Source organism: Pezoporus occidentalis, unplaced genomic scaffold, assembly GCF_034315485.1.
Source record: "Pezoporus occidentalis ecotype Australia unplaced genomic scaffold, CSIRO_AGI_Poc_V1 ctg60, whole genome shotgun sequence".
Classification (NCBI taxonomy): Eukaryota; Metazoa; Chordata; class Aves; order Psittaciformes; family Psittacidae; genus Pezoporus; species Pezoporus occidentalis.
The window spans coordinates 943283-966930 of record NW_026915944.1 but is presented as its reverse complement, the minus strand read 5'-3'; the positions used below and the strand labels follow the sequence as shown (position 1 = coordinate 966930).

Sequence of the window (23648 nt, the reverse complement as noted above, 5' to 3'; positions counted from 1 at the left end):
TCATGCTGCAAACCAGGACAGCAAGAGAACAAACAGCAAGCGAGCAATTGCACTCATGTGCAAATAATGCAACAGCAGGCAACTAATCTGATTTATAAGATTTGGAAAAGAGGCATCATCCACTTCCATGATGCAAGTCTTCAGGAATGTTTTTGCATTTATAACGTTTTGCAATAACACTATTTTCCATGTGTCAACGCAAACTTTAACAGCACCAAGATGTAGTCAGACACTCCTTATGCAAATATGATAGCGAGGATCTACAAGGACTGCTTAATAAACACATTTGAACCCCAAAAGATATTCCACAGCAGAGTGCATCAAAGCTCCTGACCCTACAGAAAGTCCACAAATACGTAAGTACCCCCATAAACACAGAATCTTCCACAAGCTTTTTGCCGACTATGGTCAGATCCTCCCTTCTACCTACTATGACTCCTTCATATCCAGTTCTCTGAGCTGAGTCAAGTATTTGATACATGACAGAAAACTGGCTGACAGTAGCTCTTTGGTTAAAAGTCACCATAACTCTGAACGAAGAGGGGTACATATGATTACATGCCACCCTGGACATGGCCTCGGTTTCATCTGCTGTTTCTGTAGCTTAAGACCCTTTTGCTTCATTTATGCAAGTACATACAGACCAACTTCTGGACAAAATTTTGTGCTAGTTGGCAGGCATGTTATCTACTAGCTGTATTGATAGCAAACACTTATCAGGCTTTCTACCTATAACATTACTGAGAATAGAGCTTCAACAGAAGTGTCCTTGCCCGTCACTGTCCACCCATGTGATCTTCCCTCCAAACACCATGGCCTGACAATGACATTTAGCTTCTTTTGTAGCAGGTAATTTGATTCTGATAAAAACAAAATTCCCTATTTCAGCCTCAGCTAGTTACTCTGAGCAAGAAATCAAAGCCCTCTGAATGAGATCAGGCAATCAGACATGAAAAAATTTTCATAGACTCAGCAGACCTCATTTTTACTTTATTGTGAGAATATGATCATAGGAAACTTTCTCTTTGACAATGATATGGAGGAAATTCAACCAGGAGATGCTTTTGTCTTGAATTTAAACCATATTCTCTTAATGGAACATTACTATTTTCTATCAGTACTCTACTATACGTTTCATGAATACATGAAAGTAAGCACATTTCTGACCTTTAACCACAAACTCTCATTTTTCCTAACCAAAACTGATCAACATTTTGCACAAATCTAACTAAAAGTTTAAGCCTAGTCCTGAATGTACTATCCTCTCACAAGAGAGCAGAAATAAAAAATCAAAGGGGAAGAAATCCTACTTATACTTCGTCTCCTTTCTCCAATTCAAATTTCATGTAATTCTTCAAAAAAAACCACAGTCCCCCCCATATCCTCTCCTATAAAAAAAAATTATTCTACGTTTTCCTCACTAAACAACAGACTTAAGTGAATCAAACTTATCATCCCTCTTTAAATAAGCCCAGACACATCCACTTCAAAATTATTTGATCTTCTGCAAAAGAAAAAACCCTGTATACCCCTATTTTCATTGAACAGGCCAATAAAAGTTTCACAAACACATCCCCATTTGTTAACTGGATATTAGTACATACTTCTTCATTTGCATTTGCAAGTAAAAGGGCATCAGACCTGGGGCGGGGGCGGGCAATGTTCCTCAACAGAACAGTTACCACTGACTTACCATACCAAGTCAAACACTGATCACAGATGCCACCTGACAAGAGAGTGGGATAGATAAGGATTCTAAATGTCCTGAAGGAACTGCATAACTGATACAATTACCATGCAGCCAAGCACCAGCTGCAGGCTGTTTAAAGGGACATTTATCACAAAATGTAACAATGGACAGTATCATTTTCAGCAATTTTAAATTGCCTAGAAGGAGTAAGAGGGAAAAAAAATTCCAAGCCCTCAGATGCTTAATCCTACTGTATAGCTATGCTAAAAGGATGCCTACACAGAAAACCATAACTACAGAAGGTTTCATTTTTTTATTGAGCTGCAGCTCAGACAACACATGTAAGACTGGGACCATTTTATTTTATCCTCAAAAATCATAGAAATAAGCCAACAAACCGCAAGTTTTTAGCAAATATTTACTTACCATCTTCCATGTCTTCTTCAGTGTTGTTATGTCCATCAGCCATTGCTACGTTCCCGTTAATGACAGGATTTTGAGTAATTCTTGGAGGATCATCTGTATCTCCAGCTAACACAGAAAAAAAAACCAAAAAGTAACAATTAATCAGCTACACTAACATTTCTGTTTCAGGCAGTGCTTATGAGACATGCAAATGGCATATTTTAGTGCAAAACAGCATAGAAAAAACAATGGTACTGATACCCATCTAACTGTAAAATTCCTCAAATAGGTAAGTAGTTATGGATGAAACAAAAAGTCCACATTAATATGGAATACAAATACGAAGAATAGAAACTTATTTTGTAGTTTCCAAATTGTCTTACAGTCAGCATCTTATCATCAAGTCTCATTAAATAAAAACAAATTTTTAAATTACTTTTTCTGGAGTTCCACATTTTTATACAGGTACAAATTTCAAATAGGAGACTTTCTAAACCAACTATTTATTTTAAGATGTCTTTGGTGTTACTTTAAAAACAAACAAGCAACTTAAACATTTAATCAAATGTAACAATAAGATTTATATTTTACTTGGGCAAAATTGGAAAGGAAATCCTTTACTATCAGGAACATTTCAGACGTAACATTTTCCAGTTTCTAGCCATCACTACTATGAAGTTTCCCTCCAATAACTGTTTAAAACATATGTAAACACCACTGAAGAAATATGAAACAACCCCATGAAATAAACCCCTCATGATTTTAAAGATACATTGCTTCGACTGAACAAGCATCTTCATGATTTATTCAGCAACTGAAGAACACCACCTCCTATCACTGCACACCAAAAGCTGATGGATCATTTCAGTGTAACTGCAGGGAGGTGGATATATTTTTTAACAAACTGTTTTTCATAATCAAATTGTAAAACCGATAATCTCTTGCAACCACCCCAAGGCCAAGCACACCTTAAAAGACACTCTCTGAGAAGTTTCTGTTAACTATACCAGTCCTGCTATTACCTTGTATATTCTGCTACACCACACCAACCCCACCCCCTGCCCAGTCACTGGTGTTTGTAACTAAGAACGATTTTATACACAAAAGCTACACACGAGTTATTGGCTGTGTGGGTCCTCAGGGCCGCAGGTAACCTTCTCCTTCAGAAGTTAACGGCTCCCGAGGAAACACCACGATTTCTGCTAACGGGAACCTGGTCACGGTGCGGCCCTGCCTGTCAGCACCATGGACAGCGCTGCCCTCCACCCCCGTGTCCATGCTCCCGCCTACGGGCCACCGGTGACGGGTACCGGTCCCTTTCCAAAGCTAGGGAACTAAGGCCAAAGCCATTGTAAGTCACACAAGAAGCAAAGCAGGATCAGTTGCATTTGCTTCACAGACTACCCTCTCCTCACAGTCACGCTGAGGTGTGTGCAACAAGCTCCTGCAGCCTCATTCCAATTCACAGCACACAAGATACTTTCACAACCAGCATTCCTAGTCTGATTATTTACTCTTCAAGTAAAGCCACAGAACTAATAACCACTACCCTGAGCGTGAACAGAAACAGATCAGGTTAGAGGTTTACTTCTGGATTAGAGGTACAAGAGATCACGCACTTAATGCTCAAACACAGCTTTTCAAAAGCTTCCCAGGATGCAGCAGATCCTGCTAAGGCACCAGTGAAATGTGAATGCTGAAACACAGTATGCAGCACCCGCAACAAATTGTGCACCCTTCTTATTATGAGTACAAAAGTAAAATGAAGAATGATTTAAAGTTTTAATTTTCTAATAAAAAGTTTTGCAGAAGATGGGCTCCTGAGTGATGCAGCTGCAGAAGCCCCCACTAGCAGCTGTCATAGCACCAGTAGAACAGCAACTTTAATAAACTTAAACCAAACAGAACCAAATTACAACAAAATTATGGGTGGGTGGAGGAACAGGTTTGAACTGCTGCAACTAAAGAACAGGAAAAGTGACAAGAAGAAGAGTATGAAGGGAAGATCCCTGTGGATTTGTCTTTTCCCTTGCTATCTTTGAACAATGCGTTGATAGTCCAACAAGGGAGCTGCCCCCTGTGTCACTCCTGTCTGGGAGCATACAGCATGCCTACAGCAACTCAACAATTGCTTACACAAAATTAATACTAGGATTTTTTTTAAATTAATTCTAAAGTTATCATCAAGGCAGCTTAGTATCTAGAAACAAAATAAAGCAAACATCTGAGGAATAGTCAGTTCTTCAATAAGAGCTCATCCAAAATACTCCTTTTAACAGAGGATTTAAACATTGATACTGTATTTTATGGGGAAAGCACTGTCCTTAACTAAGAAAATGAAGAGCTTCCTATGAGATACTGCTCTACATTCCCCAAAAGTATGAATGGTGTTAGAGAGAGGAGGGAGAAAATGCCAAAGAGATCACAGCAAAAGCAATCAACTTAAAAACAGAGGCAGCTTCTGAGATACTATTTAATGATAAGATAAACTTAATCATGATGTCAGAAAAAGCAGCAGTGGCATTCATGTACTGACACATTTTGTAACACAGCTTTCAGATATGGAATCCAGACAACATTAGTGAGTATGGTGGCTTCTGTGAATAAGGAACATTTCTAACTTCTAATAGAATTCAACTATTACAGTAAATAATTTGCACGAGCAAAACCATTCTTGTTCAACATTTTTTAGCAAGCAGGACGGCAAAATTTATTTTCAACTTTAGCACTGACAACCAGCAATTTCTGTTTTCTTCTCTGGTCCTCTGCAGCTCATACGAAGGAACTGTCAAATCCTACCAGCAGTTAATTAAGAATCCTGTTTTCCTCTGCCTCAAGCAGAATGATGTCAAAGATTTATTCAAATTATACAATACAGGATCAAGAAAACAAAACAACAAAACCTGTCCACAATGTCCAGAAAAACCTTCCTACCAAGCATATCACTTCATACAGCACTGTCTTTAATGCAGCTTAAACCATCATGTGTCAACATCACCCCAGCCATGTCAGCTGTCAGTTCCTAGACCAGAATACCCAGTTTTAACCATACCCCTGGTATAAAGACACAGTGCATTAATCAAACAAAAGTTAACATAAATCACATAAATCAAGAAAGTATTACAACAAAGTATGAAGTGACCTTATGAATAAGGAACATTTTTAACTCTTTAAATACAGTACTGCAAAATATTAACTAAAAAAATAGCTTTCAAATGCAGAATTTTAGACACTTTGTCAGTTTTTGGTGAAGAGCACTGAAGTTGTTTGCTACCTCCCCAAAATGCAACACACACAACTTCGTAGATACTCTTCCATTACAAAAAGGAATGCAAGACAACGTGAACTGATAACAATTTCCTCCAAAACATCTAAGATTTATTATTATATATAGTTTTCCATCTACCCATTCCACTGAACTAAAAACCAGCAATACAGTTTGAAGTGTTCAAAGGGGGTCTCTGCCATTTGGAGGTTAAGCCTTCCAAGAAGAGGCTTTTAAGATATTAATGGTTTGAGCAAAGTGAGAGCATTCACTTATTTACTGAAAGATCATGAATGCTGAGATGAAATCAAGTCTAAAACTTGGCATGTGTAACAGGAAAGAAAAAGAAGCACGGCAATAGATTTGAGAAAGTTAGTAAGAAGTGTCAGTCATCTTACGGAGAAAAAGCACTGGCTCACATATAAATAACTCTGCTAGTGCACACTTCACATCACTCATCAACTAAGTCTGTTGCCGAGGTGTTGAGATGAAAGCTTTAAAGCAAAATGGTTATTGTAACTGATGTGAAGGGAGAAAGAAAAAAAAGACACAACAAAATTCTCTGGAACTACAATCTTGCCATGACCTTACAGAAAATACTAAAATAAAAATCTCCTTGTTATGGACTATGACCTCAACATTATCATACTCAAATACTCACACTGTTAAGTACTCAGAGCAAAACCAGCACCAATAATTAAAAGAGATTGTACTCAGAGATGGATTCAGCTGGTTTAACAAAATGAACTCAATGTCACTGAAAGACCTACTGCTTTACTGTTCTACTGCTTACAGTAAGTTAAATCTACAGGGAAGGAATCTCAAGAAGTTTGCTATTTCTAGTTTTCCTGTTAATGAGAAAGCAGATCAGATTTCTGTCTGTCAAGATCATGCGGCTTTTGACACAACATAAGTCTTGTTACAAGACAGGAGTACCACAGAATTTCACATAGGCTACGCTGCTCAGCAGTAAACACGTGCTTGCAGTCACATATGGACAAAAGCAACAGAATGACTCCACTATTGCAGCAGTTAAATTACAGAACACTGCTACTACTTTAACAATGATGACAGCAGCTCCTGACTTCATAGGTTTCAGTCATGCCTCATATCACACCAAGTATTCAAGTTCTGAAACATTATGTTTGTCGTTAGCTTTCGGATCTGGCAGCCACAGCAGAAAAACTGAAGCACTCTCTCTAGCTAGTTATGAAACATTTCTCTTTCATTTTGAGGTTAAGGAGACCACAATGGAGGAGCAATAGTGATACCAAAAACCTGCTTACAATTATCATGTACAACTGTCTCACAATGGAAATCACTAGTCCTGAGGACTTTTTACATGCCACTACAGATGGTTTCCACAGGCCTCTGTGCAGAGCTGCCATAGCAATCCCAGAAACAGCGAGGGAATTGCACTAAAGATTAGCAGGCATTATCAGGCTGAAGTCAGTCATTCACTGCTGCCTGCAACGTGAAGACTGATGAACCAAACTTTATATCCAGGACTCTGCGTTTAGGAGAGGAAAGCTGAAAACACACAAGTTTCTCCTCTGCTGCTGGACTAAATGCATGTTCAAATTCAAAAGATTTTATAAAAGATATTAAAGGGCATTTTAATACTTTTTGTTTAAATATAAACAGAACAGTATGTACAGGTATGGTAAATTGGGCAGGCATGAATTATGGTGGGTAAGTGAAGCTGCAGGAAACACTAAGAAAAGGGACTTACTGAGCAAAATTTAAGATGGTAGGAGATAAGAATGAAGTCTTGCAATGAAAATCTCACTGAAAAATGAGTAGTCAGTCTTGTAGCAGTTAAATTACATCGGCATCAAAGGATATCAATTGCACGCTTAACATGTAGTCCAGGTACAGCTTTGCACCTCAGTGTAGAACCCACTGGACCACTTGAGAGCGGAGGAACCTGTAAGGATCCACAGGCAGCCCCACTGAGCCACTGATCTGCAGCTCTCTGTCTAACTCCTCTTCAGCTGTGAAACATATTATCACATCTTAAAGAGCTTAAAAATTAAGTATTTTTAAAAGCATCAGTATCTTAAATATATCAAACAAGCCTCTAAGAGTTTACAGTTTCTTAAAAAGAGTTTTAAACCATGATATTTTTAAGTACATCAGTATTTTAAATACATCAAATAAACATCTAGAAGTTTTACTACTTCAGTGCACATTTCAGAATGTCAAGTCTTGCATGGATTACACCACACAAGTGGAAAAAAAAAATTAAACTCCAACATTGCTAGAAATTATAACGAAAAAACATTCAGTAACTTCAAGCATTATATTAAATATAACCTCTTTTTCCACCAAATTGACCTTTTCTATTTTAACTATTGGGCAGCATATAAAAATATGTACTTGAAAAATTCCTGGAGTAGTAAATTCAGTGCTTTCTGAAGCAGCTACTGAACTGTGGTGATGCAAAGAGGACTCATTCAGAAAGCCTTAAAGCAGTAATACTGCTTCTTGAAAGCAAACAGAAAACTTAGAATAACATGAAGAAGGTGAAGAATAAGTATCTGTCTTTAACTGGGAAAGGCAATGAGAACCGGTAACTTCACAACTCCCTGTAGCAGACTCCCCAAACCATGCCTGTAAGTGATCTACAGTTACTCTATAGAACCAGTGGCAGTGCTTTTTAGCAGCTCACAAGAAAACCTGGGGGCTCCAGGAACTTGCTTCTGCAGAAATCTGGAAACCATTGCTACAAAAGCCAGATTAATAAGCATTACTCTCAGGAGACAGGGTCTCCTGATAAAATAAATTTAAAAAATTAAATAAAATAAATAACAATAACAATAAACCCCCAAACAAAAACAAGACAAAACCAAACAAACAAAAACCCAAAAGAACCCAAAACCAAATGAAAGCCAACCAACCCCAAACCAAAGCACTTCCACTTGCTCTGGAAGAATTTGGCGTTTCAAAAGTAAGAGAAACTACTTGGCCTGTGATCCCTACCAGCAGTTACAGTAAAATCACCACTTACGCACAAAGGGACTCAGGAGAAAAGGAATCAAATTAGAACTGTTCTACACAGTTTCATTTTGTCAAGACAGTCCTAGGTTGCTGTAACGAAATTCTAAACTGATTTCTGTAGTGTGACTGCCTTTCAAAAGGCATCCAAAAGTAAAGCAATCCATGTCAAACATTTTTAAAGATGAAACAGTAACAGAAACAGGGATTCATTTGGCCAGTAGCACAGGGGAGGGGAAAGGGAAGTACTGATGTCAAGGTGTAGGTAACCTCTGCCACAGATGTTTCCATGGCTTATAAAAAAAAAATCATGTAATACACCTTTACAGCTAGAAGTTAATTCTCAGATCAGCAGAAGGGTGGGTAATTTGCTTTTGTTTCATTTATTATTTTTCTTCCTTCACAGTTCATCACGCTTTCATTACTTGATCTGGTGTCAAGAAGGTGTATCTCGCAATGTAAACCTCTAGACAAGAAAGCTACGAAGGACAATGACTAAGGCTTAAGGGGAAAACGCTTCTAGAGAAGTATCAGGAGGCAAAAGGCAAGTCTACAGATTAAGAGAGAAAGGTGTTATGAGCATAGGAAGTTAGATGATTTGTAGCTAAGGAGACAAAATTTAAAAGTTTTCAATGCTTTCAAAATTTTCCTTAGCAAATTTAGGAAGGAAGAAAAAAAATATTGAAATGACATTTATTTACTAGAGAGCAAGTATCCAACATCAGGTCCTAAAAAAAAAAAAACACAAAAAAAACCACCAAAAGCAAAAGCCAGAAAAGAAATAGTATTATACAGAAGGTCTTTTGCCTTCTAATTGCCACCTGAAAGAATTACTGCATTATTGACTGTGAATTGCAAATCCCCCCCAGCAGGAGATGATGCTACACAAGACAGTAAATAAAGAAGGAAACATTGCTGGGATAGGACGACTTCCTGCAAGCAGACTCATCATCTCTGCCATGTCTACAAAACATGTAGCAATGACTGGACAGTAACGCTGCAGCCACCACTTATTATAGAGATCAATCATTATACTGCTGTTGCCCTGTGTTCCTATCATTATGTCTGCCTGTCCAAAGGGAACATGTCGACAAAACCCAGGATGGCCTGACTGGTTTTAAATTGTGCCTGCTTACCTAATGAGTAATTGAAAATAAAGTTATTAATAGTTTACATGACTATTCTTGGATAAAACAAGTTATTACTCTAATAAGCTCCTGAACACCATGCATGAAAGATACCAGTCTGTAAGGCAAATCGTATCTGAAACATCATCCTACTGAGTTATCTTTATGTGAAAATAAAAGGGAGGTACAGTGTAACTTTGTTGATAGAAAACCAGCTGAGAAAAATAACCCACACAGAAGTATATACTGCTCTATAAACTAGGCAATTTGCTGCAATAACTCCTTTATCTGCTTATCTGTGTCTGATGGCACTTTACGAAACAAAATTTTAAGTCTTAAAAAAAGTGATTAATTTCTTATAGACATGCATAAAGCATTTAAGGTATTATCAGTGCAACCACTCAGTGGACCAAAACCTGCTATTTAAGAAGTCACCCTGAAGAGTTTACTAAAACAAACAGTGAGTACATTATTGCTTCCTTTCAGCAGTTTAACTCTTTGCTTTATGAATAATTCAGTGTCAAATGAAAGACTGCACAAACCAGAGTTCAGTTTGGACACTAACAACACACCTATAATTAGCCAGCGTATTTACAACTTCATGCTCTTGCTGAAGGAGTTTGTACAGCCTTTAAGAACTTTTTCGTACACTTTTTAAGCTTCAGGTGTTTAATAACTTGGGCTAGACAGCAGCATCAGCATGAGTTTTTCTTCAGTACAATGATGTTATTTATTAGAAAGACACCAACCTGCCTGCCTCAGACACTAACCTGGCTTTACCCATTCTTCAGTACCACAACCCCTCCTTTGCAGTCATCAGGACAAGAGAAGGTCTGCTGAAAAACCTTTCATAGGTCCTTTTCTTAGACTGATGAACCTTCTTAGCTTAGGTTGCAGCTCTAGAAAACTATCAGACCAGGAGGAAAGTAAGAAAGACTGCTTCTGGTTCCCATGTAATACCCAAAACCCAGTAACTAGAACAGCTGACAAGACAAATTATTTCCTTCCACAATAAGGAAAGGCTGAAACATCAGAAGTGTCATGACCTGTTACGGCAACAGCTACGGGACTTGCACTACCTTCTCTTTGCTGTATCTAGAGCAGCAAGGCTACAGAAGCAACTACCCCAACTCGTCACATCTTGTCTCCGTGCATTCCAGAGATGGTAGTATGATTACATCTTTGCTGAAGACAAGGCACTTGGTCCCAACCTACTGAGCACACCCTAAACAATGTGCTTTTCCAGTATCACACCCCTCTTTATATTTTACTGCTTTACTGAGTAATGGACTTATCTCTTGCAACAACAAATGCTAAGCTCTTCGGCAATCATCACTAGAAAGGATGAAAAACTACTCAAATTAAAATGAACTTCTGACACAGGGAAGAAAAGGATATACTTGCAACAGGAGCCAGGGCATTCCGAGCATCACAGAGCATTTCTGTTTGCACATGATACTATACTCAGCGTGCTATAGCACTTGGCATTTTTAAAAAAAAGACAACTACACAGCAATTAAAATGAGTTTATTTGGATAGTAATATAAGCACCTTATGGGGTGATGCTTATGCTCCTTTCCTTGTTAAAGTAGTGAAAAGCAAACACCTTTCACCACCTGTACCGCGTAAGTTTTAGGGGTCTGTCAACTGCACACATTTTCAGAACTACTTTCTGTATCACTTTGGATGATTAAGTCAGACCATTGTGTCAGAAAGTTTTGGGGTATATCTCTTAAAGTAAATACAGTAACTGAATGCTTGTTACATACTTAGGCAGCAAAAGGTTTTTCACCTTTGACAGCAATATAAAATGTTGCCTTACATGGTTTTGTATGATTACATATACCACTTGCCCAAACTAGCTATGAAGGCAGACTGATTCTAAGTACTTTGTTATAAAGTTAAAATCTTATTTGCCATTATTTCAGATTCTGAAATTCTGTTTGAGAACAGATTGATGCTAATGGCTCACTCCTAAACTCAGTCTAAACTCATGCTGAGCTCTGCTCACACTAGCACCAGCACAGAAAGCTAGCAGGAACGCACCAAAATATTTTTTTCCTAATTCTGATAGGATTTTTTTAAACTGTTGAAACACTGTTGATCTGTCCAAGTTAGAGTTTGAATGCAAAAAAAAAATTTCCTACCAGAGAACAACAATGGATAATGATACGGATTTTGCACTGCAATAGATTTTAGACATGAGCAGGAAAAAAAACAAAACATCTTTTAGCCTTATACCTTAAACAGGACAGCTGGCATATGTAATCATACACACCTAGGTAAGGCAACGTTTTATATTGCTGTCAAAAGTGCAAAACCTTTTGCTGTGTAAGTATGTAACAAGCATTCAGTTACTGAGCTAGAGAAACTGCAATGGGAACATCAGAGACCTCGTACCTAACCTCTAACACCTTCAACATTTCTTCCTGTTATCTTCAGTGATGTCTTCCTTTATCACCAGAGATTTGCTAACACTGATCTTGTTTTCCTTATGCTTTCTGCTGTGCAGAGAAACGGACAGATCCATAAATTAGGTTCACAGGTATCTGACTTGGTGGTTAGCTAGCTAGTAGTTCTAAGGCTAGGCTTTTGTGAGAAGAAAAAGCAACCAGATCAGATTCAGGACAGTAACTTCAAAAACTGTTACACCGTTGTGATAAAGCAAGCAAGCAGAGTTAACGATATTTCCTTCTCATTTGACAATACAAACAAGCTTAAATCCAGGCTTCTTCGCTGAATAGTAAGAGTCCAAATATACTCACAAGAAAATTACTGCTTTTAGGATAACTATGCAACTACAAAACCTGTTTTAAAGGTGATTATTATAGCAAAGCAGCATCAAAACACAAGCCAAATCATCTGCAAACTGGATCTGGTAGATCTATGGCAAATCCACAACAATGTAAAACTGGCTGTGAGCACACAGACAGTGGTGACCCGTGCCATGCCATGCCACATGATGCACACACTGCTCAGCTGGGATGCACAGCTGGAAGATCTTGGCACTTCCAAAGCAGTGTCTGACTAAATTGTTCTTGAAGGACTGCTTCTATAAAGAACTACTATGGGCTCTAACTAGCACAGCGCACTGGATAATTAACATGGAAGCAGAAACATACTATTTATAAAGGAGAACTGTCAATAGAGCTTGCCACGTATGCTGGTTTGGCTTCATATAACACAGAAACAGGTTAAGAATGAGGACAGAGAAAACAGACCAGATATATTCACTTCTGAGAAAAGGTAACTAAAACAGGTGGGGGTTACAGGATACACCAGACAAATATCCTGAATAACATGGAGGTGGAGATGGGGAAAACAACCAATCAATAAGTAAAAACCCCACCAGAGAACAACATTACTACTTCAAATACACAAGGCATTACATGAAATTGCCCGAATGTGAATTTAAAGGACACAAAATGCTTTTTCATGCTGCACCTGAACCTTCTGAAAGCTACAAAAACATTGTGTCTAAAGATGCTGTGCAGGCCAAGACACCTCCCCAGCTCCCTCTGGCTCAAAGGCAGCATCAGTGATGCAAAACAGAAGGTCCATCCACAAAGCACAGTACGCAGGTCTGACACCAGTCAACAAAGGAAGACCTGGCAGTCTAAAGGGAACAGGAATGGGGAGGGACACTGCTGCAGGGCACCCTCCCAGGTCCCCACCTCATGGCTTTGGGATTGCCTGATTCATGGATGGTGTCTCTGCATTTCAAAATGTCCCCACTTCCCAAACCACCAGATACCAGTAGTATTTACAACATCACAGCCAGGAGCGCCATAGTCTAACTATGTTATACAAAATAACTCTTTGTTTTCAACCTGCCCTCTGATGTTACACTCCATATTCTCCAGGTCTTATACTGCTTCTGTTTCACTTTCTTCTGCTACTTGTGCTTTCCAGACTTCAGCACACCTTGCCTCCCTTACCCAGATGGACACCTCCTAGCCTATGTAGTCCTTATCCCTATGGTGTCCCTTTGATAACTTTTATGATCTTTATTTTCCTTGTTGTAACTTCTTTACTTCTCCTATACCTTTTTTTTAAAATGGAGGAGGAAAGCAAGGCTGTTAGCCAGGCTGCACTCAGTGTTCAAGATGCAGAAGCACAGTCACACAATGAACTTACACAAAGCATGCATTATTCCCCATTTGCTTCTGAAGGCAAAGCAATGAATGAAAGAAGAATCCATCAGGGGCAGCGAAAAGGCAAGGAGGAAGCCTGGCCAGGCCCAGACACCCTTAGGGGGCGCACAGCAGGGAGGGGAAATCACCATACCCCCCTGCCCTAACATTTAACATAAACATGTGCTATAGACAGACTTCAAGAGGCAACACACCAGGTTAAATGATTTTTGCTCAATCCAGGATGGCTAACCTCATGCAAATATACAGGGCTTTTCCATAAGCAGCTTGGTAACATTCACACTGGAAAACCTGTTACCAGCTAACGTTAAAAAGAAATTTAAAAAAAAATAAATAAAAATCCAAGATTCCTGACAACACAGTTTCGTGCTATAAACTTCACTGCAGAAACACCACACACCTATCACAGAAATGTTTAGCACTTTGTATTTAAAACAAGAGTGCATCCAAGCCATGCTTCCCTTCGAGTTGAAGACAGACCCAGTTGGTGAGAAGCACGCAGGTAATGTGGGGCAGAGAGTGGGACCAGCCCCAGGCTCCCCTCCAGCCCTACACCCACAGCACCAGCTCCAGCTTCACCTCCCAGCCCAGCGCTGGTGCTCCTGACACTTTGCTCCGTGCCTCCGTGCCAGTACTGCACGGCACATCAGTGGCCGTGGTACTGCAGCGCAGAGCTGAACTAATCGGCATGGGCCTGCCCAGTAACCTCAAGTCAGGGTCACTTTTACAATTTAGATTAGCTCTGGCGAGAACTACAGCAACAATTAAACCATTCAGAGACTGGTGGTTTGGGGTTTTTCTTGTTAAGTCTAATGTGTACTAATGCACACGTGCAGATCCTGGTAACAGAGAACATTCGCTGTTTCCTCCCAGCGATACCAAGAGCACTGTTGGTAAAATCATTCTTTTCTACTGAAATTTTCACTATGTTTATTAACACATACATTTCAAGTGTAATGGTAAACTATGATTTTAAGAGATTCCTAATACAAAAAAAAAAAAACACCAAAATTATACACTTCGGGTTAATTTTACCATTTGTTTTCACTGTAATTAACAAGAAGTAATTCAGCTTTCATCTAAAATTAACAACTGGGGACTGAGCAAACCAAACCCATTCCTTTTTCAAATGGGATGTTTTACAATGAGCTGGACAAAAAGCTGCTTTTTCATTCTCTAAGACAGAGCTTTCCATTCTTCACCAGTTTCCCAAATTACTGAAACAAAACTGTCCCAGGAGTTTTTGAGGTTGTTACTTCATAAGCTCAATTCTCCAGCCTCATCTGTTAGCATTGTTCCATGCTGCACAAAAACCTCACTGAGCCAAAGAGGACAAGCAGAGAAGGACTGTACCTGGGAGCAGTGTCCAGCCAGGACAGTGGGCCCGGTGATTATGCCTCGGGGAGCTGGGGCTGTGGGGTGATTTACCCCATCCTGCTCCCATTTGGCACAGGAAGCCCCTTCCCTACATAACAAGTGTCCCCATTTTGACCAGTCTCCACAAAGATTTTGGGGTGTGGACACTCCCGAGAAACCACAGCCATTAAGTTACTGGCCAGCCTTAATTCCCTGAATCATCTGCCAGGTGGCTACTCTGCCTTCTACTCTGCAGCACAAGCACTACCAATCACTGACATTATTTACAAAGTCTTAACAGAGGAATGAACCAAGAGACTTCCTCAGCCTTTACAACAGAACCATTAGGTCCCAAAGCAGTTCAGGCTTTCTTCAGCCTTCACCTTCAGATGAGATTTAACTTCTATTTTCCCTTCCCATTCTGACAGCAACCTTTCAACCCCCAGATGCTAATGCAAGAAAATAACAACTTAGGCTCTGAGGAAGAGCTTACTATTGTTGTAAAATGTTCTGAAGACCAGCTTCTCTACTGCTTTGAAGACATAAGTTACTGTACTGAAAACATCCAAATGTGAGCAGATGCCAAAATTAGCACTAAACTGTGTTAATTATTTAATACTGTCTACAGGGAGAACAACTTTTTTCAAATAGCACAGCTGAAAAACGGTTTTATATAGAAAAGACAGAACCTCAGGCTTTAGCTTCCATCATTTACTGAGGAATTCTTAAAAGAATGCAGAATGGGAATTTTGTAATCCTCAGTTAAGCTCCACTGACAATTTTATCACTTTTCGGTCAGCAACTTTAAGTCACTTTTTTTTTTTTTTTTAATGAAAACAAAGGAAAACTTCTAACCCCCACCAACCTTTTTCTGTTTAACTATTATTCACTGTTAAATAGCCAGTTGTTCTGGTGCCAAAAAAGCTGCTATGGGACCATGCAGCCATGGAACCATACAGCTAAGTCCACATATTGGCTAAGAAAATGCAATCAGAAATTAATCACAGAATCAACAAGGTTGGAAAAGACCTTTAAAACCATCAAGTCCAGCCATTACCCCAGTACTGCCAAGTCCACCGCTAAGCCTCTTCTCCAGTCTAAACAACCTGAGTTCCCTCAGCCATTCCTCATCAGACTGGTGCTCCAGACCCTTCACCAAAGAAAACAATATACATCCAAAAAAAGGGCACAACCATACCCACACTTTAAGCCTAAATCTAAATACAAATGCACTGAAATCAATGAGGCAAAGCAACTACTGCATCCTCTTCCACATCAGTTGAGTACAGCTAAATTCAGATCTCCAAAACAAAGCTACCTGGAATACAAACAATAATAAGAAAAAATACAACCTACTGATAAATACTGGAACACGTGTAAAGCAGCAATCATTTTTACAACTGTACTTTATCACAGACAGAGCTTGAGCCATGTACATCATAAGGTAAGATTTGCAGCTGCAAAATTCAAAACTATGTGGTTTATGCAAATCACACAAACAACTATTTTAGAAACAAGATTTCAGACACATATTCAAGAAATAAGACCCTGCACATATATAATTTAGATTTTGTCTTGCAGTGCAACCAAGTGGCTGAAGGGTGGAGCGATGATGCTCCCAATGAAGTTTATTTTAGATGCTGGGGCTCTCATATATTTCAGTACTCTCATTAATGCCCTGATGTGTCACCACCCCAAGTAACCACCCAAATTACTTCTTCCATGAAAAGGGAGACCAAAGTTGTCCAAAGTTATTCTTTCTTCTTCAGAAAGGCAGTCACCTCACACATGGCAGCAGTCATAACTAGTATATTTCTGTGCAAACGTACATTCTGAAGAGAAAAGTTGTACTTCACTACCCACATGTTTGTTGTGTATGGTCTTGTACTTTCTTATTATATATCACATTTTATTTTTTTTTGTTTCATAAGCCAAATCCTCAGACCCTACCTCAATAGCTTTTAGGTAGACTGTTCTTAGAGGATAACAGCAACAAACCAGACTTGAAAATGTGTTTTACAACAGCTGACTACTATGTATCACTCAGTGAATTCCATCTTATGCTCTGCAGAAGACCCTCACTCTACAAATACATACCCAATCTTAACACCCTGCTCGTTCTGGCAAATCTTCCCAACTACTTCTATTTTTGCCCCACTGTGAACACCACTCACCTGAAGCAAATTTTGAGGACTTTCAAAATTAATTACTGCCTTCCTGCTTTGCCTCTGGCTGGAAGCTGGTATAAACATTACCACCGGATTAAGCTGTATCTCTGATTCCTGACTCTATTGATGATGAATGATTCTTCCTTTGTCTCAGGAAAACCTTAAGTGCATTAAGTTTTCTCCCCACCCTTTATTTTTCTCTTCAATAATGCAGCATTTGTGGACCGTGTCATCATCAGCCACTACACACACACACAGCTGGGATAGAAACCCTTACTGCTCAATACTTATTTTGCTCTCGGTGTTTTGAGTATACTCCTGGAGCACATAAAAGCAGATTTTTTTGTTATTCCTCCCCACTACTGGATCCTCATCTCATCTCATCTCATCTCCTGTCTTTTTCTTCAAGTACTTTTCCATGCTAACAGTTCTCAGACGGGATGAGCATGAGACAGCGCATGGCAGTGGATCACAGAGAAGAGAGAAACATCTGAACACAGAGGTACACCACAAGCTGTCTTACTAGTATGCAATTCCTTTGCACTTCCTCAGCTCCAGACCTTTTCCACCAAAAATCTTGCTTAAGAAATAAAAGTATAAACGAACAAAAAAATAATTATAAGGATCTGCAACTAGAGTGCACTATTTGAAGGTTTCTCATCTAAAAGTCCCTGGTTTTTTAATACCTAAAACTGACAGAACTGAAGCAGAACTCCAATTTAATTGTGATTGTAGTCAGGTCTGACCCAATCCTGAAATGAACTCCAGATGTTAACTGGTCAAAGTCAGAAGAAGACTAGAATTTAAGAATTACTAGAGAATTTAAGAATTACAGCTGGTTAGAGGGTCTGGAGCACAAGTGGTGTTTGCCTCCATACCTGTTACAAGAAAGGGAGAAGAGATAAATAGGAAGAGTCTGTAGATTAATGTATGGCTACGTGACTGGTGGCAAAGGCAGGGTTTTGGGTTTTTCAATCATGGGCTGCTATATGAGACACCTGGTTTGCTGGTGGCAGGTGGGATACATCAGTCCCAGAGGGGGAGAAGGCTTTTGGGGCAGGAGTTAGCAGGACTCATTGACAGGGCTTTAAACTAGATATGAAGGGAGAAGGAGAGATAACTGGGCCTGCTGGGGACAAGCCCAAGAGAAACACGCTAGGGCCTGAAGGATGGTGGACTAGGGAGGACTCTCAATCTATTGTTTCATTTGAGGGAGAGTTGTTTAGACCCTGTCCCGCAGGGGAAAAAGGGTACCAGGGCAAGAGTTAGCAGAGCTCACTCACAGAGCTTTAGGTTAGATTCAAAGTGCGAGGGGGCTGTAGCTGGGTTTGAACTAGTGGGGCATTGTTCTAGTATGAATGAAGACCAGAAGGCCTCCCACCTCCCAAGGGTGCCACTAGCGTGCTCTGCTTACTCCCTGAAATGCCTGTACACCAATGCACGCAGCATGGGGAATAAACAGGAGGAGTTAGAAGTCTGTGTGCGGTCTAAAGGTTATGACCTGGTGGCAATTACAGAGACATGGTGGGATAGCTCACATGACTGGAATGTGGTCATGGACAGCTATGTCCTTTTTAGGAAAGATAGGTCAGCAAAGCGAGGTGGTGGAGCTGCTCTTTATGTGAGAGAGAGACTAGAACGTATTGAGTTCTGTCCAGGGGCAGATGAGGACCAAGTGGAAAGTCTGTGGGTGCAAATTAAGGGACAGGCTGGTACGGGTGGCACAGTTGTGGCGGTCTATTATAGACCTCCTGATCAGGATGGAGTTGATGAGGCTTTCTACAGGCAACTGAAACATCTCTCTTATGAGGAGAGGCTGAGGGAGCTGGGACTCTTTAGCTTGGAGGAGACTGAGGCGTGACCTCATCAATGTTTACAAATATGTAAAGGGTGAGTGTCAGGATGATGGAGCTAGGTTTTTTTCTGTGATGTCCAGTGACAGGACAAGGGGCAATGGGTGTAAACTGGAGCATAGGAGGTTCCATGTGAACATCAGGAAAAATTTCTTTACTGTGAGAGTGACAGAGCACGGGAATGGGTTGCCCAGGGGGCTGTGGAGTCTCCTATGTTGGAGATATTCAAGGCCTGCCTGGACAAGTTCCTGTGTGATGTACTCTAGGTTACCCTGCTCTTGCAAGGGGGTTGGACTAGATGATCTTTTGAGGTCCCTTCCAACCCTTGGGATTCTGTGATTCTGTAACAGAGACAGTAATAATTTAACGGCAACTGTTACTCACACAGGAATACCTTTCCCCTTCTGAAAGGGGAAAACTTTCTTTCAGAAAAGACACATGCCATACCTTTACAATAAAGAATAATAAGAGATATAAAAGTCAACAAACCCAAATACAAAATAGATTGGGACTGAAAGAAGAGTTATTTTGCTAATGGTTAGCAGAGAGGAGAAGCTGCAGTCTGGGACACAGCACTCAGACTAGAAAAAGAACCAAACCAACCCTTTGATACAATATTCAGTTATTTCACCTACAAAACCCAGGTGACTACAAGTAAATGGCAATGTGTTACGTTTATCAGGGTGGTAACACAACACTGGCATACTTCTAACAGCTAAGCTATACAAAAGGAAATTAATATGTCCACATGTAACAGGAGAGTCTTTACCTGTTTAAGCTTGTTCACAAGCCCCATCAGACACAATACACTGTCTAGATTTTTACCTAGCAGATATTCTATGCCCCCGTTACATCCTTTGACCATAAAAATGTTAAAATAAATAAATAAACATACACATGTTTTGATTTGCTCTAATTCATATGGCCAAATCCAGGTATTTTAATGTCCCTGTGGATATTTTACTCTTGGTGCATTTTCAGCACACTTTTTAAGATCAAAGAAACCCCACAAGACCACAGAGACGGCGAGAGAGAAGGGGAAGGGTGAGCAGATGTCTGTCTCACTTTGGCTTGGACAGTATGGGTAAACAAGAGACTCCACTAAATATCTGGATGATAATCTGTGGGATGCTAAAGATCTCTGGGATTTTATTGGAGAGCTTCTATCAGGCTGTAAGATCTCCCCATACTCCCCTTCTCAAGGCAATGCCCTGGGACTTAACCCATGTGCATGGCAAGAGAGAGGAAGCCCATCACAGGGACTGAACTGCACACACAGCGCAAGTATCACACCCACTGCTGCCAGGTTGCACAAACCAAGCCAAACCCCATGTTCTTTCACTGTACAAACCACTGCAAATGCTACCCTCTCTTCTTTGAAAATTAAAATATTTGCTTCAAAGTGTTGAGACAGAATAAATGATCCCAGAACAAAGAGAAACACCTCCAAATGTATCTTACAGGCACCCAGTTCTGCCTTTTACTATGATTCTGCCATCATACTTGCCTAATTGATGCAGTGTTCACAAAGTTGGGGCGGAGGAGAGGAATTATTTCCATTATTTTCTGCAAATGCTATTAGCAACCAACTCCATCAATTCCACAAGGTAACAGAAAGGCTGTAAATATAAGAATTAATGCCAACAGTGCTTATTCCTTATCACTTAATATAATCCAGCACTCTTGATGTCTGAGCGCGCTTCAAGTCTCTGCAACCTTCACTCTCTGGCACAGCAATTCTGAACTGTTCAGGGAATGTCCACTTGAATGCCAAGCTCCAGCTAGCGGGAAAAAAGGAAAGGTTATTCCAGATCCACCAGTAAATGGACCCCATATGCATCTGCACACATGTAAACTAAAAAGACACTGATGCTCACAGTGCTCCATCAGGATTATGGCATCCCTCCACAGCTGAAGTTAAGAACCTGCACTAAGTTACAAACTCCTGTTACATGATGGCATTGCCTGTGCTGCACTAACTACATGTTACAACTACTGCTCCTGAGATAGTTTTGTAGTTTTCTATTTTATTTTTAATATTTTTATTTATTTATATTTTCCCTAGTTATTTTTTAATAGACAAATATTAAATATTTTTTAGAAGAATAGCATTTTGAGCATTAAAAAAGCCTGCTGGGCTGCACAATGCACTGGTGCTCTTTAAACTTTTTACAGTTGATAACATGCATTCCAATACAGCTCCAACAATTTAACTCTCATCCTTATATTTAATTATTGTTGCTTGAAAAACACATCTGAAAGAACTGGTGGAGCTCTGTGGAAAGGAGAAGGTATCTCTCACCACTACAGCTGGCACATCTAGAGATATTTGTATTTTCTCCTAAATCGTACAACTACTTGCTAGTAGTAAAACAATCTGGGTAGGCCAAACCCACATTATTCAGGCATGCCCAGGTATCAAACCACTGTTAAAATATCATTTTAAAATAGCTTTTGCTACTGATGAATATCACAAGGACAGTCCAAATTTCCCTGCACACCCAGGAGGAAGCTGCATACATTCAACCATGACACAAGTTACAGAGTCCAGTGAGTGACTTTACATGGGGGAGAAATACGGTAGGGTGAGGAAAGCATTCCAGCTCTCAGAAAATTCATGTCCATCTCAATCAGCTATACAGCTATCTCTTGAATGTAAGCTGAACTTCTGAAGTTAACACACACCAGTAGAAACCCTGTGTTATCCACCCGAGCCCTGCCTCCACTCCTTGCCTGGCAGGCAGTTAACATACCATCTTCTCCCTGGCTGCAGGGGGAAAGCAACAGACACCCCCTCTCCAGCCGCTCCTCTGCTCAAGCCCAAAGGCAACCAAAGCCTTCTCAGCTGCCCAATTCTCCAGCTGCCTTGCTGAACCAGACCAGTAGGTATGGCAAAATCATTCTTTTGGAAGTAGTAACCCATTTTCAAAGCTTATTCTCCCAAGATACTTCTCCCCCTACCTCTGGTGCACCCTCACCTAGGAAACACAGGGGCATACCAGCTAGCTTCTGCCATCCCCCCCCAAGTCACCCACTAGGAGGTTGCTCCCAAGGAAAGAGTGCTGCCAGTAACAAGATGCATCCCCACCGGAGAAGCAGGTTTCCATCTTGCTAAATTAATTAATAACCCCTCCCCAAATTTGAGAGCATGATGTCGAAATCAAAAATGCAACACTACCACGAAGAATGGGTTTATAATACTGAGAGTTTAATGAGCTTCTCATAGCATGCAGCTGTCCATATTTAGGGTAGAAATGACCTATAAATCAGTCAAGAATTCCACTTACTTAAAAAGGAATTCTTACTTCAAAAAACACAAATATCTCTATTTACAAAGTTGCAACCTGCCAAAATTTCAAATACTTTTACTGTACACCTTTCCTTTGATTTAACAAAGCATGCATCTGAGGTGGTTACTGTGCATGTCAAGGTATATTAAAAATGAAAGATCAAAAATTAACATTAGCCCAGTTAATTTCTGCCAGTATTCTCCCCCAGGTACACTAACTAGATCCTGTCTAGCATTAAGCCAGCCAGTACTGAGCCAGTTTTATATTCTTCAGTCTTATCTGTGAACATGATGCTAACTGCAATATGTATACTCTACATTGAATTTAAAATTACCAAAATTCCATGCATCATCTCGTGCAAATTTCCCAGATCAGGAGGCAGATTAACTTGGAAAATTCTTTTAACAGACCTGCTAAAACCTTGTATGATCCAACCACATTCCAGAAACCAGTGGCTCCTGTTAAATTAGGACCATGACACTGGCAAGAGAGCTTGGCTGACAGAACAGCTGCAGTAAGCACCAACTCCAGGTCTGAATGTGACCTGGAAATTTTTATCATTGTGCTGAAAATATCAGAAGGAAAGCTAGTTTGGACAGGAAGTTAAACCCCCCACAAACACATTTAGATTATGATTTGAGGTAACTGTCTGCAGTTTTAATAGGTACATAAATCAGAAAATAGTAACCCACTTATTGTAGGTGAGAAAGCAGGCAAGCTTCAGATAGATCTTTAAGCTGGAAAATGCAAGAGACTACATTTTCAGATACAAGGATTACCCTTGTGGTTAAAAAAAAGCAACAGAAGTGAAGACATTCAGAGGCAGACCTGCAATGGGAACAAGTTCACCCCCAGAAGTGATCTGCAGCTGAATGGCATTCAGTTTTTACAATGGCAAAACCTAGTGTTCTGTAAGCCTGGATTTGATATTCATCCTTGGAACTCTGCTATAGCCCTGTCCCCTAATGTAGTTCTTGGGGGAGACAGATCCAAGTGTCAAATAAAGGGTCTTGGGAAAGTTTAAAAAAGAAGTTAGAGAAGTTATTAATGGCTTCAGAGTTTCTTCTCCCTCCTGACTCCTCAGCTAAGCTGACCCACTTGTTCGCAGGGCCAAACAATAAAGCAGACCAGTGAACTGAGCCAGGTTAAAAATAAACCCAAAATAAGGAAGTTACTTGAAATTCAGATATCTTCATTCATCTTGTTTACCACGTGCTCCCACACAATGGTGTCAGTGCAAGTGAGGAGGCAATACAGAGGTGCAGAGGTCAAAAAAGCCCTGCTCCAGAAGATAACTCTTCTCTGTAGCAGTGTTAAGAGTCAAACAGACACAAACTCTACTC

At 40.0% G+C, this 23648-nt stretch overlaps 1 protein-coding gene across 1 annotated transcript in view; it reads right to left on the bottom strand.

Moving 5' to 3' along the window:
- Positions 1 to 23648, bottom strand: part of USP7 (ubiquitin specific peptidase 7) — a 76088-nt gene that overhangs the window by 39434 nt on the left and 13006 nt on the right. Inside the window, exon 2 of the mRNA XM_062639391.1 lies at positions 2117 to 2221. Within this exon, the coding sequence (XP_062495375.1) occupies positions 2117 to 2221 (105 nt within the window). The remainder of the gene's footprint in view (positions 1 to 2116; positions 2222 to 23648) is intronic.